The 18,402-nt window shown below is 47.3% G+C and overlaps 1 protein-coding gene across 2 annotated transcripts; it reads left to right on the top strand.

Annotated features, from left to right (window-relative positions):
• Nucleotides 1–1,675: 1,675 nt before the first annotated feature.
• Nucleotides 1,676–7,603, top strand: IRF2BP2 (interferon regulatory factor 2 binding protein 2). 2 transcript variants are annotated; one of them, XM_010351550.3, is made up of 2 exons: nucleotides 1,676–3,419; nucleotides 3,990–7,603. In XM_010351550.3, exons 1-2 carry the CDS (start codon nucleotides 2,369–2,371, stop codon nucleotides 4,703–4,705), a joined length of 1,767 nt encoding a protein of 588 aa, XP_010349852.2. In that variant the 5' UTR covers nucleotides 1,676–2,368; the 3' UTR covers nucleotides 4,706–7,603. The 2 variants fall into 2 exon arrangements, with proteins under 2 accessions (XP_010349852.2, XP_039320179.1); XM_039464245.2 differs by having other exon boundaries at nucleotides 1,966–3,371.
• Nucleotides 7,604–18,402: the final 10,799 nt, after the last annotated feature.

The raw sequence follows: 18,402 nt of genomic DNA, 5'->3' as shown, positions 1-18,402 counted from the left end.
CTTGAAGAGGGTGAGGCAGGATTGCAATTGCAGGGCAAGATCCACGAACAGATGGAGAGCCCTTTAAAGCAGGCGCACCTTCTATGGAAATCCCCAAAAGACATTCAAGGCTAACCTATAAAAACATTTAGGTCTGACATTACGTTTTCTGTGCCATTCTCGAACAGGTTTTTTCATGTGTTTTAAGCAGCTCCCTCCACTGTTTCTCTAAGGCTGTTTTTCCTCTTCCTTGTGAAGCAACCTGGTATTTTCAATAGCAACGACTAGAGGGAAACGTCAGCAGGATTTTTTTTTCTCTCTCCACCTACCAATCCAGTTGTAGGAAAGATAATATAATTAGTACCCTGTTCTTCCCACACTTAACCAGCTCATTCCAGTCTCAAGGGAGAGATGTGGGACTGTGTTCCCAACAAAAGCAGCTCCGGAGGCCGCCCTTAAAGAGCTGAAGTGTAAAAGTCCCAATTGTGAGCGACTAAGCCTCCGTACATTAGGAGCCTAACGACCAGCCCAAAGTGATTTATCATAGCACACACCAGCTCCTCCTCCCGATAAAAGTGCGAAACTCAAGTGTTCAATTCAGTCTGGGCAGAGGCTGAGGCTGCCAACGGTGGCAGAGCTGAGCCCGGCCTAGGTGGCACCTAGGGTGCAAGTCCGCCCCCGCCAGTGGCCCGCCAGCCAGCCGGTCGCCCCCACGGCCCGCGGGGACCCTGCGGAGACAAACAGGACCCCCCACGGCTCGCGCCCGCGCCTCCCGCCACATCGAGTCCAAGTTCGGGCCCGGGGGCGGCGCCTTGAGGCCCAGACTCGCCAAAGTGGGTGGAGCCTGCGCCGTGACGCGGCTGCGCTGGCCGTAGACCCCGGATCCCTGGAATGTGCCTTCGTTCCACGAGGCCCTAGTGCCAGCGGCGCCCAGGCACGTCTGCGCGGAGCGTGCGCACTCGCAGCGGCGGCCGTCCGCGGCCCCGCGACCACGTCACGCGCTCGCCGCGCGGACCTACATAAGGAGGCCGGGGCCGCTGGCGCGGCGAGGACCCCGCTCAATAGGGCGGCTGGACCGGTGAAGAGCATCGCTCGGTGTTCTCGAGCGGCTCATCGGAACCGCGCTCCCGCCGCTCCAGAGGGCTCCGTGGAAAACGCGCGAGCCAGCTGGCGGCGTGTGCACGCGGTGCTGGGCTTGGGAACGTCAGACTCTCCCCAGTTAGTAAAAGGGACAGGCGGCGCGTGTGTCCTTCCCAAGACAAATGCAAATGCAAAGCACCAGTGACGGATTTCATGTGCATGCGTCCAACATTGAGCTTTCAAGTCTAACGCCTAAGAAACAGGGACTGTGAACCACGCCACACTTAAAATCCCCTTTCTCAGGAGACTGACGAAAACCAAGTGACAAAGTGGCCTTGCATTAAAAAAAAAATTAAAAATGACTTTTAGCACGGTTTGGCCGAGGCACACCAAGGGGAGACCATCCTGAGGGTGGTCGAGGCAGCCGGGTGGGGCGCGAAGTGAGGGGAGGCGGAGGAAAAGCGCAGGACCGCTTTCCGAAGGGAACACCAGCGCCGCGGCGCCCGGCTCTCCCGGCAGCGCTCCCCGGGCGCGCGGGGGGAGGGGGAGCACGCGCGCGGGAGGGCGGGCGCGCGCACGAGGGGAGGGGGCCCGCGCAGGCGCCGTGCGAGACTGTCGAAGAATCAAGTCTGTAGAAGTGGAGCGGCCGCGGCGCCAGCAGCAGCAGCGACGGTGGCAGCGGCGGAGCTGAGGCGGGCTGGCCGCTGACGCTGGCGCGGGAGAGCGGCGACGCCAGGAGCTGTGAGAGAGCGGCGGAGCGACCCGGGGCCCGCGCCGCGCCCGAGCTCCGCGCCGCCCGGCCGCCGCCGCCCCGGCGCGGCATGCCCCGCCGCTCGGGCTGAGCCTGCCCCGGCGGCCGCCCCCCGCCCCCCGCCCCCCCGGGCTCCCCGCCCCCCGCCCCGCACTCCGTGCCGGCCGCCGCCGCGACCTGCTGCGCTCCCCCACGCCCGCGCGGCCCGTCTTCGCCCCGGTCTGGAGGCCCGCCGCGGCCCCGGCCGAGCCCCAGCCGCCTCGCCCGCCGCCCCGCCGCCCCGCGCCGGCCGCCCGTGCTCGCGCCGCCCGGGGGGACCTGCTGCCGCGGCTGCAGCCTCTCGCCTCGCGCCCGCCGCCCCTCGTGCACCGGGGGCGCTGCGCGGGCGCCGAGCCTTCGCGGGCTTTGCCGCCGCCGCCGCCTTTGCGGCCGCCGCCGCCGCTGGTGGGGGAGACGCGGGGTTGGGGGGGGAGGAGGGCGCGCGTGGTGCCGGTGGGGGGCGGCGGCGGCGCCCCCTCCTCCTCCTCCACCTTCTCCGGCGCGGCGGGCTCCTCGGACATGGCCGCGGCGGTGGCGGTGGCGGCCGCGTCCCGGCGGCAGTCGTGCTACCTGTGTGACCTGCCCCGCATGCCCTGGGCCATGATCTGGGACTTCACCGAACCCGTGTGCCGCGGCTGCGTCAACTACGAAGGCGCCGACCGCGTCGAGTTCGTCATCGAGACGGCGCGGCAGCTCAAGCGGGCGCACGGCTGCTTCCCGGAGGGTCGCTCCCCGCCCGGCACCGCGGCCCCGGCTGCCGCCAAGCCGCCGCCGCTCTCGGCCAAGGACATCCTCCTGCAGCAGCAGCAGCAGCAGCTCGGCCACGGCGGCCCCGAGGCGGCCCCGCGCGCGCCGCAGGCCCTGGAGCGCTACCCCCTGGCGGCCGCGGCCGAGCGGCCCCCGCGCCTTGGCTCCGACTTCGGCGGCAGCCGTCCGGCGGCGAGCCTGGCCCAGCCGCCGACGCCGCAGCCGCCGCCCGTGAACGGCATCCTGGTGCCCAATGGCTTCTCCAAGCTGGAGGAGCCGCCCGAGCTGAATCGCCAGAGCCCGAACCCGCGGCGTGGCCACGCGGTGCCGCCCACCCTGGTGCCGCTCATGAACGGCTCGGCCACGCCGCTGCCCAGCGCGCTCGGTCTCGGCGGCCGCGCTGCCGCCTCCTTAGCCGCGGTGTCCGGAGCCGCGGCCGCCAGCCTGGGCTCTGCGCAGCCCGCCGACCTGGGCGCCCACAAGCGGCCGGCCTCCGTGTCCAGCAGCGCAGCGGTGGAGCACGAGCAGCGCGAGGCGGCAGCCAAAGAGAAGCAACCGCCGCCGCCGGCCCACCGGGGCCCGGCCGACAGCCTGTCCACGGCGGCCGGGGCTGCCGAGCTGGGCGCTGAAGGTGCGGGCAAGAGCCGCGGGTCCGGAGAGCAGGACTGGGTCAACAGGCCCAAGACCGTGCGCGACACGCTGCTGGCGCTGCACCAGCACGGCCACTCGGGGCCCTTCGAGAGCAAGTTTAAGAAGGAGCCGGCCCTGACTGCAGGCAGGTTGTTGGGTTTCGAGGCCAACGGGGCCAACGGGTCTAAAGCAGGTAGGGGCGGCTGTGGAGTGAGGGGTTCTAGGGGAGAGAAGGGGAGGGGTGGTTTTTTTCGAGTCACCATTTTGCCCCAGCCCAGAAACAACAAACACCCCACTTCCTGATCTGCCTGAGGCGGAACCAGCGCTTAGTGGCAACGTGTTCATGTGCTGAAGCAGCATAACAGAGATGAGTCAGACTGGGCTGATAGGCTCTGACACGGGGTTTTCCTTTCCCAGCACATTCTTGGATGGGAGCATGAGGGCACCAGTCACCTTTTAACCTATTGGGGGACATTAGCAGTCACATGCCCAGTGCAAACCTAGCGTACTTTTGTGCATGTGTAAAAACAGTCAGTTACAAGCATGCCGTTTTCACTGGCTGTGTTTTACTGAGTCTGCTGCCTCAGAACCCCATACACCTGAAGGTTTTAAGTTGCATGTGCACTGGAAACTGGAATGAGTCTGTTCCGTCCGTGCTTTTAGAGGAGGAATTCTGAAACGAGTTTTGTTTCGGGTTAGGAAGAGGGATTCTTTTCAGTGCACCGTCGTTTATGTTTTCTTTTTCTTTTCTTTGTGCTTCCAGTTGCAAGAACAGCAAGGAAAAGGAAGCCCTCACCAGAACCAGAAGGTGAAGTCGGGCCCCCTAAGATCAATGGAGAGGCCCAGCCGTGGCTGTCCACATCCACAGAAGGGCTCAAGATCCCCATGACTCCTACATCCTCTTTTGTGTCGCCGCCGCCACCCACTGCCTCACCTCATTCCAACCGGACCACACCGCCTGAAGCGGCCCAGAATGGCCAGTCCCCCATGGCAGCCCTGATCTTAGTAGCAGACAATGCAGGGGGCAGTCATGCCTCAAAAGATGCCAACCAGGTTCACTCCACTACCAGGAGGAATAGCAACAGTCCGCCCTCTCCGTCCTCTATGAACCAAAGAAGGCTGGGCCCCAGAGAGGTGGGGGGCCAGGGAGCAGGCAACGCAGGAGGACTGGAGCCAGTGCACCCCGCCAGCCTCCCGGACTCCTCTCTGGCAGCCAGTGCCCCCCTGTGCTGCACCCTCTGCCACGAGCGGCTGGAGGACACCCATTTTGTGCAGTGCCCGTCTGTCCCTTCGCACAAGTTCTGCTTCCCTTGCTCCAGACAAAGCATCAAACAGCAGGGAGCTAGTGGAGAGGTCTATTGTCCCAGTGGGGAAAAATGCCCTCTTGTGGGCTCCAATGTCCCCTGGGCCTTTATGCAAGGGGAAATTGCAACCATCCTTGCTGGAGATGTGAAAGTGAAAAAAGAGAGAGACTCGTGAGTTTCCGGTTTCAGAAAAACCCAATGATTACCCTTAATTAAAACTGCTTGAATTGTATATATATCTCCATATATATATATATATCCAAGACAAGGGAAATGTAGACTTCATAAACATGGCTGTATAATTTTGATTTTTTTTTTGAATACATTGTGTTTCTATATTTTTTTTTGACGACAAAAGGTATGTACTTATAAAGGCATTTTTTTCTTTTGTTAACGTTATTAGCATATCTTTGTGCTTTATTATCCTGGTGACAGTTACCGTTCTATGTAGGCTGTGACTTCTATGTAGGCTGTGACTTGCGCTGCTTTTTTAGAGCACTTGGCAAATCAGAAATGCTTCTAGCTGTATTTGTATGCACTTATTTTAAAAAGAAAAAAAAAGCCAAATACATTTTCTGACATTGTAAGATTGCCTTACTGTCTGTCATTCCTTATTGCTGGCCCCTTTCTCAGGCCGGAGGCCAAGTGGTGGAGAAGGAAAAGAAATGAGCAGGCATGCAGTCAAGTGGGCATGCCTCTGGGAAACACCACCAGCTTACCCTGAAACATGGTCCTCAGAGGAGTAGGAAAGTAGATTTTGAATCTCTATTTTGTTCTTAGAAGTTGGGTTCCTGAGATACTGATGACTGAGAGTGCTGCTGGGAAATTTTCCGGATTGTGTGGTCTTTTGGGGTTTTTTTTTGGTTTGTTTTTAAGACAAAGTTGACCGCTGTTCACTGTCCACGTGATCGGTTGTAAGATTACAATGCTGCATGCTAGTTGGTTACATAAACACAATTCCAGTGATGGAAGGCGGTTATAATGGATGGTGGTGTGTACAAGATGGCACTGCCATCTTTGAGCAGAGCCCGGCTCTGCAGCGCCACTTCATCTTTTTAAACACCCTAGAGGTCTGTTTGTTGTTGCTGTTGTCCTTTATTTTGAAAGAGTTGCAAGAGAAGTTAGAGTCCAGGTGAACTTGGAGATTGTGGGATTGGTTTTGTTTCTGTTTTGTTTTGTTTATCATTTACCTGTAGTGCTATTGCTGTTGATACTATCACCTATACCCTGTTTCTAGTGAGTGCTGAATACAGTATGGTACAATGACAGTAACAGCCGTGTGGTGCTGCCAGGACTGCCCTTGGGCATATCAGTGACAGCCCAAATGTGGGTGGAGGAAACCTGTAATTTCCTTCTTACATGTGTTTGGAATACCAAGTGAATAATACTGTTCTGGAAAAAAAAAATGATAAACTAGTGGAAATTCAAGAAATTAAGGGTTTTATATAATAGGCCCCACCTCTCAAAATATTTTTAGAAGTCTTTTTGTAAACTAATTTCTTTTGGATCACTATTTTGCATCAGTAAAATGATTTTTTTAAAACCAATAAATCATCAATTATTAGAAATAGTTGTCTCACAGTGATACTGGTTTTTCTTTTGTGCTGTTATGATTTAACATTGACAGGAACACTATTTTAAATCCTTAATGTTCAGGTGTTTGTAACTTGGCCTTATAATTAGGCTGAATCATGGCTTCAAGGTCTACAGTTTATGTGTATGGTTCACAGCCTCACTTCTGTTTTCATTTGCAAATACAGATTTTTACCAACTTTGGATTCTTTTTTATTTACGTGTTTTTCTTTTTAAATTGTTGAAAATATTTTTTAATGGTCAAGTTACTAACACTTGAAAATCAGATACTGCACCAAATACAGTATTTTTTTCGTAGTGTTTTTAACGAGTGCACCTATTATTACTACTGTGCGAGAATTCATGTTACCAGTCATTGTTATATTACAGACAGACTTGCATGATTAACCAGTTTGTTGTTACTTTTTTTTTTTTTAAATTGGAGTATATATGACTCAGTTCAGACTGGTCTCTCTTATGTGAATGCACACATGCAGAAATGCAGAGTCAATTTTACATGCCCATAAAGACATTTGTAAAGAATTCAGCTATTACGGTCTGTTGTATAAATGTGTATCTAGGCACTTTATTATAACTGGAATTTGACCTCATAGATGTTACAACTTGATCAGTCATTTGACCTAATTTGTGGTAGCTATCTGTATGTTTTGCAATCTCAATACAGATAAGCGTTCCAAAAAGATGAATACAGAAGCATCCTGCTGTTGTGGATAAGTCTATCCAGCTGTGGAAAGGGCAACCTGTGGTTTCTCTGTACTGGTGTCGAATGGGAGAAGAATCTGAACCGCTTTAAAGAGCTGTGTATTGTGGTTCCTACGATTGAAAAATAAGATATGCATGAGTCTCACCGGCCCTTGGGTGGCCTGTGTGGAAGACTCGTAGCTGGAAAGTGTTGATTTGGGTTTTCTGGCATTCTTTTAAGTTAAAAAGTTAACATTGGGACATGGGTTTGATCTTCTGTTGTACCTGATGATAGTGCAGAGATTCTCCACAGCTGGATAAAAATGTCAGAAAGCTACTTACTGTACATGGGCAGTATCAGATTTCAAATCCTAATATTTCATCTGTGCTTTTAATACTTAAAAATATTAGGGGATGGGGTGTTGAAGCTTTCCCTTTTTTGCTTTAACAATTTATAGAATTTAACAGATGTACTGTCTTTCATGTGGCCTCACATTTAAAGTTATGAGAACATACACATGGTTTACAACTTTTACTATATACCTTTCCTTGGCCACCAAGTATTTTAAAAGTGTGCCACCTTTTAACCTTTACTTTTTTTTAAGTTGAAGGTGATACTTTTTCTATATATGATGAAACTCATGTCAACTGAAGTGAGTGTAATCTCAGATATCAACATTATTATATTTTAAAATCACGCTATGGAAATATCACCTGAATTCTGTCATTTGTCAGATTTACAGTACCTTTTTTTCTTTAACTTTTAGCATTAAATAAAAATAAAATTGGGAGCACTGAACATTTTCTGAGGCCTTTTTTAATTTTCTAAAGCAAGCTTAGAATGGCTATTGTTTTAATCACTAATGGCGATGTGACTAAAGGATGTGTGGGATTGGGGTTGGGGTTTGCCTGAACTTCAGGAGATAAAAGACGTGAAACAAAAAGGCAACTGATGGTATGAAAAAGAAGTGCCAGGGACTGGGGAAAGGGCAACTGGATAGGGGACACACATAAAAGAGCTGAACAAAGTACAGCTAGGAAGCAGTTGTTTATTTTTCAACTAGCAGTAGAGCTAGCCATTCTGCAATAGTAGATCGGAAGGAGAAGATAGTGAGGACACTGAAAAGACTGTCAAGACCTGGAGCTGATCTTTGGAAAGCTTTGGAATAAAACAGCTACATTGGGCCACAGGAAATGCACTAAAGACAGAAGGAATTTAAAAAAACAAAAAGCCGTAGGCTTTAGAAAGCTTAGAAATGAAGTGAAAGCCAGAGCCATGTATGAGCTTTACTGATGTCCTGAAACCTAAATTTGTATAGAGGTGATATCTACTATCATATAGGAAGACATTTCCTAGATGTTGCAGCTTTTACTCTTTATTGATTAATGGCTTGGCAGACTTCTCTGTGAAAGGAAGTTGTGAAACTTATAAAGAGTTTGAGGCTAGGATATACAGTTACTGTATGTTTTAAATTAAACAGCAACAGTGAATGTGTACTTGAATATATTTACACTAGGTGTGGTCCAATAACTAGGAGGGGCCCATCACTATATGTTTTTTATAGTTTTTCATTAGTAGTAGTACATTTAAGGCCATTTTCAAGAAACCATATTCTTAGCAAGTTATGGAATATAATAAACAATTTTTCACTTAATATCTAGGTTAAAACAAATAGGCTGAAATAATCAGTTTTTTCTACCATAAAAATGCTACATTTTATTTTTAATGAAATTTAAAATAGTGCAGCTTGAAAAGACATTTTCACAATTTCAAACCTCTTCTCAAAGATACGCTTTACTGCCTGCATTTAGTTTTCAGTTAAGAAAACAAACCAGACTCTTGATGTGGCAGATGTCTTTGTTTATTCCCCAAAGGGGAGTTGGGGAGAGTTAAAAGGAAACTATGGAAATCCTTTTTTAATTCCTAGACTTTTAAGTCCCTCTCTACTCAAAATTGTTTTGCATATGATTTATAGATGGTTTTATTTGGTTAGTGAAGAGTAAAATGTTTCTCTTCCTGATTCCTAAGTGTATACGTGGAATCATTCAGAAAAATGTTCAGTTGTGTGTAGGCCACGAGAAGTCCTGAGTCACTCTCATTTGCTTGCCTTTTGTTCATAGGGAACAGCATGAGAAGACACGCCTTTCCTCTGTCACAGACCAAGGTCAGATGCACCAATGAATGGAAGACATATTTACCCAATTTCTCATCTGGAGTTCTAGAAATGGGGTGGGGGGGGGGTGCGGAGGATGTTTTAACTCCTTCAGTGCCACTGGTTAGGCCTCTGACAACAGTAGTACTACAATCAAGTAAAAATTACGGGTGTGACTTTCCAGATTACAGACTATCTAGATCCCTTGTTGCTGTTTCTGTTGACAGCCTGCATTTTCCTCAGTATGTCTGAACCCCTTGCTGTAACTTAAAAGGCAGATAAGTAGACAATTTCTAAATTAAGAGGTCAGAAGATGGAAAATGAGTAGATTTATGGATTATCTGTGGATTCCTCCATTAATCCTCAAATAAATCCATAATTTGTCAGGGATCTCCACACTACCCCTAGTTATCATTAACGAATTAATTTGTACCTAATTTAACAGTGAAAATGGTTTTAACTCATTAGAATGTCATCTGCTCCCTCCCCATGTCAATACAACTTAACCTAAAATGCTTGATTTGAAACAGCTCTCCTTTGATTTGTTGAAGTGTAGATTCTCTCTAAAGGATTTTAGAACACAAAGTCTGTATTTACTCTGGTTTTTAAAGTGTAGATTCTCTCTAAAAGATTTTAGAATACAAAGTCTGTATTTACACTGGTTTTTATCAGAAAACTGTGCACATCTGCCTGGTACAACATAAAACAATCCATACAACCCACAGAAAAGGTATTTTAGGGCAGAAAGTATACCTTAGATTATTATTTAGAATCATGTAGACATTGTGTCTTAAAAAGCTGTTATTTTGAATCCAAAAAACAACTGAGTAAATTTTCTTACTAAACAACCCTATTAGAATGGTATAAACAATTTCTTCTGTAAGACATTTATTTGAAAAACATATAGAATGGCACTATACCTCACGCTAACTCAAAACATAGAATAATAAATCTTTAGTACAAGTAAAACATCACAAAATCAGCAAGCAAAGCCACTAGGAGATTATTTCTGCCTAGGTCAGCTAAGTCTAGAAACTAGACTACAGGATTCCTGGTTGAAATTGAGAGCTTCAACACAGCGGTTGCTCTCATCCTGTGAATGGGCTTTCAGAAGTTAGATTGCGTAATCTAAAGAGCCTCCTCCAGCAGCTCTGCAGACGCCCTTGATGCTGAGATAAGACATCCTGTATAGGGTAATAATGTCACATTTGAATATTTCTAAATATAGTTTACATTTTGGGGGAAATGAACTATATTACATAATCTGTAGATCACATCAGTTAACACTTTTACTTAGCAATTAGTATTTCTAAGTTTATCATCACTGGTTAGCACTCGGATGTCCATAACGCACAAAAAATGAGTTAGGTTTTGTTACTGAGGCATTCAGCAACTTCAGCAGATAAATATATAACTCACTGCAAATTCCTCTGCAATATTATAGAAAACATCTTTCCCATACTAGTTCAAATTCAGTACTTTGAATTGTGTATGTGGCTATTTATGTCTGTGGGGGCGTTAAAAACCCAGAAACAACATTTCACCAGAGCTAAGGGGCTCAATTTATTTTAATGCACGGAAAGAGTTTATTAAAAGTGAACCTCAAATTACTGAGGTTTTGCCTTCTTTGGCTGTATGATTTTTAAAGTATTTGCCATGCTAGTAAGAGTTCTGCAGAGAAGTGACATGTAGGAGTAGATTGTCTGGGTCAGACTAAATCAGCATTTCTTTGGCACAGGCTTGGCTTGGGCCGTCTGTGTTTTCCTGAGCCTGAGCCGGCTGTATGTGTGACCTGCAAAGCTGAAAAAGGCTGTTGTGAGCTGTAGCCCAGGCTAAGAGCCCATTACCCCCATTTTGTTATTTCTGCCTGCAAACAGCAATTCAATTAGTTTTTCTGGTGATAAAAGGTGAAGATTTATTGTACCCCATATACAACTGAAATCAGAATTTCACAGGAGGGTCACAGTCATTAGAGAAGTTTTGGAATACTATTCTCCTAATAAGCACCATATGGGTTGTTGCTGTTATTATTTAACACCTACTAAGCAGGCATCTCATTGTAGGCTTTGAACACCTGAGAGGCTAGCTCGTATCTTTCGGGCAGCTTAAAGTCAAAGCCACAGGTAGGAACTGTCACTTTGCTTGGTTAAAGGCAGGTATTGACAAGAGTTAACCACGGGTTTGTTTCCTTCCAGTTTATCTTGCATAACACAGTCGGATTCTGACATAGGAACACAGTCCGAAGTCCAGAGTGCTTTCGCACAATAAGTTCATTATGCCCAGCGTGCATCAAAGGGGCCGCTGGACCCCATTATCTTTATACAAATCAAGAGGCCAGTTGGAACAACGAGGCTGGTCAGAATGGGCAAACTGCAGCTTTTTTTTTTTTTTTTCTTCACTTTTATGTTGCTCGGAATGGCATTTTTAAAAAAGAAAGTAAGCCTCTAGCCCTACCAAGCCCTGTTTACTCCAGGGGAAGGAAGGGGAGGAGGCTCCCCCACTTTCCTGCAGCCTGGAGCCCATGAGGAACCAAGGAGGAGCCCTTGCTGCGGTTTCCGAGGCGGCCCCCTGACTCGCGCCGCGCCTCTTCTAGAACTTTTCCCGGGCTGGAGCAGCTCAGTCTGCGCTGCCCTGTGCACGTGGAGCCGCGCGACCCCGGGCGGGACGGGGCGGGGCGGGGCGCGGGCCCGGAAACGGGAAACGGCGCCGCGCGCCCCGCCCCGCCCCGCCGCCTAGTCCTGGCCCCGAGCGCCAGGCCGAGCCCGCGCGCCAGCTGCCGGGCTATAATTAGAGGGACTGCGGCCCTGTCCCGGCCGCCTCCCCGCGCCCCCCGCCCGCGTTCCCGGGGAGGAATGTGCGAGTGCGCGCGAGGGCCCGCGTGCGCCACCGCCGGCGCGCTCTCTGGAGCGGGGACCGCGTGGTGAACCAAATAAAGTAAAAGGTCTGGCTCCTGCTGGGCGAGGCCGAGCGAGGAACGTGCACGCCGGCGCAGGGGTGTGGCGAGCCCTCGGTGGCCCAGAAAAGATCAAACGCGCGTCAGCAGCAGCCTTGGCTGCCGCCTGCAAGGGTCCCTGACGTGGTCCGGGCTGTACTGGGTGGATTTTCTAAGTTGGAGGTGGCGCATGACAAGAGCTGCCCCAAATCAGATGTCACTCCCTTTTTGGAAATAATGATGCTGCCTTTTTTTTTTTTTTTTTTTTTTCTAAAAAGGCTGCAGCTATAATAAGCCAAATGTTTCGTGCTGAAGTAAACACGCGTGTTAAAGAAGCATCTGTGTTAGCACTAATGGATAGTGCATGCTAATAAAAATATATTTATTAAGCTAACCTCAGGACATGCCCCTATGAGAACTACCCAAAGTACTGTCACAGTTGACTGCCTGAAAAGGAGTTTGCTTTCTATCAGGAAACTTTTATTTAAATTTGAAAAAAAAAGTTTTTATCATAGCATTGTTGTGCACCTGAGATTCTACCCAACTAGTTAACTGCTATTTTTTTTTTTATTAATTATTCCCTTTAGTACTCTGCAGCATTGTCTCAAAAAATGAGCAGAATGACCCTTGTCACTTTAAAAACTGACATTATAATATTTCTCCATCACCAGCCTTGGAGTTGGGGGTGGGGCAGGGTTTTGACTACCAGAAGTGGCAACTTGATTGTGGATTAAGTATTGTATAATAGTTTTAGTCACTGTTTAAAAGTGAATGAATGGGTGGATGGATAGAAGGCTAAAAAAAATAAAGACTTGCTCCAGGCTTTTGAATTCCTAGACACAATCCTACCCAAAGATTTCTTCCTTCACCAACATGTTTTTCTTTCTGGATAATAGGCACAAAAACCATTTTAGAAGCTTGCAATACAGTCTACTCTTTATATCAGGCGTCCCCAAACATTTTACACAGGGGGCCAGTTCACTGTCCCTCAGACCGTTGGAGGGCCGCCACATACTGTGCTCCTCTCACCGACCACCAGTGGAAGAGGTGCCCCTTCCTGATGTGCGGTGGGGGGTCGGATAAATGGCCTCGGGGGGCCGCATGCAGCCCGTGGGCCGTAGTTTGGGGACGCCTGCTTTATATATTTTACTGCGGAATCTGTAAGCTTTTCCGGGTTGAAATGCAATTCCTAGGAAATTATTCTTGCTCTTTTCCTGTGGCTGTTTGTCTTGACACAGCAGCAATACAATTTCAGTGGCTCTGCTCCTGACAAAGACCTTTGAGAGAGAACTATACTGAGAGATGCAAATTCAAGTTTTTCTGAAAACACCTCAGAACTATCTGGTTCTGCCTTCAGATGAAACCACTGGAATAAAGGTCAGGGAATCTCCAGATGTGCTTTGGCCTTGTGTGGTCATCTCAGGTAATTCAATTAACTTTTGTGTCTGTTTTGCAATTATTAAAAAAATATAGGCCAGACAGTGGCTCACGCCTGTAATCCCAGCACTTTGGGAGACCGTGGTGAGTGGATGACCTGAGGATAGGAATTTGAGACCAGCCTGGCCAACATGATGAAACCTCGTCTCTACTAAAAACACAAAAATTAGCTGGGCGTAGTGGTGCATGCCTGTAATCCCAGCTACTTGGAGGCTGAGGCAGGAGAATCGCTTGAACCTGGGAGGCGGAGGTTGCAGTGAGCCCAGGTCGCCACACTTCACTCCATCCTGGGCGACAAAGTGAGACTCTGTCTTAAAAAAATATATATATATGTGTGTGTGTATATATATATAACTATATATTATATATTTTATTACACATTAAATATATATAATTATAGAATATATTATGTAATATATTTTATATGTAATACTATTTAATGTATAATATATTTTATTATATATTATTTTATTATGTTTATTATTATATAATGTTATATATATATGTATATGAATGATGTACTTACCTCAGAGGGGGCTGAAAAATCACATTAGGCAATCTTTATGACAGGTTTCTGGTTTTTCATTTATCAACCAGCCATAAGAAAGTGCTGTCATACAGGGCATCATTAGGTGTTTGGGCACTGTGAGTGCCTACCACCCAAAATAGAGACTTGCAGTTATTATGTTAAACAGAATAATAGCAAATCTCTTTGAAACACTGGAGAGAAGGGGCTCCCCCTGCTGTCATCACAGAAAATGCATTGTTTCAGGCCAGAGTCTTGTACCTGGAGTACCCACTGGGTTTCAATCACAGTACCAGAAGATTCCCGAAGTTATCATCACCTTGGAGGATGTATAGTTTTATTGGAACTAAAATTAAAATACAGACCACAAAGAAAGGAGATGCATATTTTTCTTCAGACACTCTGTGTTCAGATTCATTTACTGAGGGCTCAGCCTGCCTGTGAACCACCAAAGTGGTCTACCTGACTCCGTTTATGACTTTAAAAGCAAGGATAGTATTTGTGTGGCTGGTAGCAGCTGCTGGTAAGTGGATTGGAAATATGTTTGAACATATTTCATTTTTGTTAAGATTCGTTTAAATAGTTAATCAATAAAAATGTCTAATGGGAAATAAGAGCATCTTTATTGAATTTTGACCTTGGTAAAAATGTTGTGTTTGTAAAAAAATCATTTCATTTTCTTATAAATTGTATTTCTTTACACAGGAGCCACTGGGTTTATGAGTACATCTTCAGAAATCATGAAGAGTTGGGTGTATAAGCCACAAATCTGTAGCACTGGAAGGAACTGATTCAAGGTCTCAGTAATAAATGTTGACTGAGCTGAGTCTCAAGCAATGACCAGACCAAGCCAGAGATCTTTCATCTAGGCCATGTTTGCTGAGGGGTTGAGGACATGGATGGAATGAATAAGATTGAGACTATGAACAATATGAATTGTAGGCAGTTAAGAAGGAAAAGACGCTGGATGTGGTGGTTCAAACCTGTAATCCTAGCACTTTGGGAGGCCAAAGTGGGAGGATCACTTGAGACTAGCCTGGGCAACATAGTGAGACGCCATCTCTACAAAAGCTTTAAAATAAATAAATAAATAAGGAAAAAAGGTGGCAGGTGCAAGAGTTGAGAGATTGGAGAGAAAAAACACCGTGAAGGAACCCAACATCTGGTCAGAGCCATTCATTCATTCGCTTTCGTTCATTGGCTCACTTATTCTTTCACTCCACACATATATCTCACGGTAAAGAACATGGCCTCTGGGGCCAGCCTATTTAATCTTAACTTCCAGCTCCACCTCTTTTTAACCTTCAATACAAAGTTGTGAAGAAACAGTATCTTCAGTTTGCTTCCGGAAACCACTTCCTTCCTTCTGCCACCTCACTGGCTAGTCTTTGACAGCTTCCTCCTCATCTCACTTGTTGGAGAGCCCCTAAGCCTAGTCCTCAGATGGTTTTTTTTTTCCTTTCTGTCTACACTTACTCCCTAGCAATCTCATCCAGAATCATGGTTTTAAAATAACGTGATATGCTGACTCTCAGATTTATATCTCTAACCTAGACTTCCGTCCCTGAGTACCAGCATTGTATGTCCAGCTACCTACTCAGTTGTTTGCTTGAATATCTAGTTGACGTCTCGCATTTACATATCCGAAGTTGAACTTCTGATCTCCATCCCATCGTCCCCACACCACCACACCACAATCTCCTTTCAGTCTTTCCTGTTTTACAAAACAGCAAAGTCATTTGAGCCACAGACCTTAGAATGGTCTTTGACTTGGATTTTTTCTCAGCCACTCTCCCTCCAATGTATCAGTAAATCCTCTTGCTTTTACCTTCAAAGTGTATTCAGAATCTGACCACATCTCACTGCCTACTAGAAGCCACTATTATCTCTTGCCCAGCGTGCTGCAGAGTCTTCCAGACTGTTCTTCCAGTTTCTGCCCTTGTCCTCTGCAATTTATTCTCAGTTCAGTGGCCAACATAAACCTTAAAAATATTCATCTGATCTTGTTTCTCCTTTGCTCAAATCCTTTTGGCGAATTTCTGTCTCCTTCAGAGTCAAATCCAAAGTTTTTACAATGGCCATCAAGGCCACGCTACCTCCCAGACATGGCTTCTGTCCTTGTTCGTTTCATTCCATGTCAGCCACGCCAGCTTCCTGGTACTCCTTGACCTTGCTGAGCATGCTCCCACCTCATGGCCTTTGCATTTGCTTTTCTCTGCTTGGAATGCTTTCCCCCCAGATGTATGCATAGCCCATTCCCTCATTTTCTTCAGGTCCCTATGCCAGTGTCCCCTGATTAGTGATCTTCCCTGATCAGTCCCCCAATCTTCCCTCACCAGCCTCTATTAGTATCTTCTTGCTCCTATAACAACGTCCCACACACTTAGTGGATTAAAAGCACACCAAATTACTATATTACAGTTCTGGATGTCATGATCTAAAATTAAGATGTCAGCAGGGCTGGTTTCCTCGGGAGGCTTCAGGGGAGATGCCGCTTCCTTACCCTTTCAGCTTCTAGAGGCCACCTGCATTCTGGGCTTGCGGTCCCTTCCCTGCATCACTCCAGCCTCCTGCTTCCATCATCACTTCTCTTCCTGCCTCTTTATGAGGATCCTTATAATTCTATGGGGCCCAGCCTAGCAGTTCTAGGATATCTCCTCATCTCAAAATTGTTAATTTAATCACATCTGCCAAATCCCTTTTACCATGCAACTTCACATATTCACAGGTTTGGAAGATTAGGACAGACATCTTGGGGGGGCATTATTCAACTACAATAATATATTTTAAACACTATATAAAATATCCATCCTAAGCTACTCCACGTTCTATAGTCTCTGTTCCTCTTTTATTTTCTTCCTAGTTCTTTGCCTCGTCAGATGTTATATATTATTTGCTAATTTATAAGTTTTTGTCTCCCCAGACCCTAGGCCCTGTGTGCGGTAGAGCAGGGATCCCCAACCCTTAGGCTGCAGACCCATATGGGTCCATGGCCTGTTAGGAACCAGGCCATACAGCAGGAGGTGAGCAGCAGGTGAGCGAGCATTACCTCCTGAGCTCCGCCTCCCGTCAGATCAGCCACAGCTTTAGATTCTCATAGAAGCGTGAACCCTATTGTGAACTGCACATGCAAAGCATCTAGGCTGCACACTTCTTATGAGAATCTAATGCCTGATGATCTGAGGTGGAACAGTTTCATCCCAAAACCATCAACCCCTTCCCTATTGGGTCCATGGAAAAATTGCCTTCCATGAAGTCAGTCCCTGGTGGCAAAAAGGTTGGGGATTGCTGCCATAGAATGTAAACTCTGTGAGGAGGGGCAAAGTGACCCCCACTGATAGGGTATGGCTCTGTGTCCCCACCCAAATCTCATATTGAATTGTAATTCCCAGTGTCAGAGGTGGGGCCTGGTAGGAGATGATTGGATCATGGGGGATGTTTTCGAATGATTTAACACCATCCCCTTTGCTGTTCTCGTGATAGAGTTCTCACAAGATCTGCTTGTTTGAAAGTGTGTAGCACCTCCCCCTTGTCTCTCTCTTTCTTCTGCTCCCACCACATAAGCTTCCTCTTTGCCTTCTGCCATGATTGTAAGTTTCTTGAGGCTTCCGCAGCCGTGCTTCCTGTATAGCCTGAAGAACTGTGAGCCAATTAAACCTCTTTTATTTATAAATTACCCAGTCTCAGGTGGTTCTTTATAGCAATGAGAGAACAGACTAGTACACTCACTGTCATGATCGTGTATGCTGTAAATATTTGTTAAAGGAATAAACTTAGTTTCTAATCTCAACAAGGGAAATATGGTGAAAAGCAATAGAAAATAAGAAAAGAACAATAACAATGTATTTATAAGATACAATGGAAACCCAATCAGTCTACCTGGGGAGAGAATGCTGAGGGAAGCAGCCATGAGGTGGGGCTGGCCAGGAAGGAGGGAGGAAGAGCAGAGCTCAGCGGAATAAGAGGGGCTTTGGGATGTTGAGCAAGCATAGGGATCCTACAAATGCTGTTCCCCCAGGACAGAGGGTCCACACAGAGAGACCTGGATCAGAAAAACCAGAAAGAAGCAGTAAGAGGGCGGATGGTAGCTAACCACAGCAGAGTCCCAATCAGAAGGGTGATGGGTGTTGAGGTGCAGAGTTTAGGGAGATTTCTGTAAGATAAAGCAGGAGGAAGTAGGCAGGAAGCTGTTCTCATTGCGGCGTAGGATGGTGACTGCTCAGGCTCAGCCTGCAGCAGTGGTGGGACTGGGTTCTGATTGCTGGGTCACAGGTGGGTGCTGCTGCCATCTGATCAGTCACTCTGGTCTTCCACCTTCTCCTGGCATGGGAGGAGACAGAGGGAGGGCAGTGGGGGAAGGGCGGGACTCAATAGCTCTTTGGGTGGTCTTAGGAGCATGTTAGCAGCAGTTGTTTTTTTTTTTTGAAAGATTCTGAGAAGTGGACATAGGACAGTGTCATGGTTAGAGGCATGACTGCCTTCAAATCCCAGCTCCACCATAGCTAGCTGTGTGTCCTTGGAAATACATTTAGCTCTTTCAGAGATCGTCA

Source organism: Saimiri boliviensis, chromosome 14 (assembly GCF_048565385.1).
Source record: "Saimiri boliviensis isolate mSaiBol1 chromosome 14, mSaiBol1.pri, whole genome shotgun sequence".
NCBI lineage: Eukaryota > Metazoa > Chordata > Mammalia > Primates > Cebidae > Saimiri > Saimiri boliviensis.
Note: the sequence above shows the minus strand (reverse complement) of the source record. Positions and strands in the feature narration are given on the sequence as shown.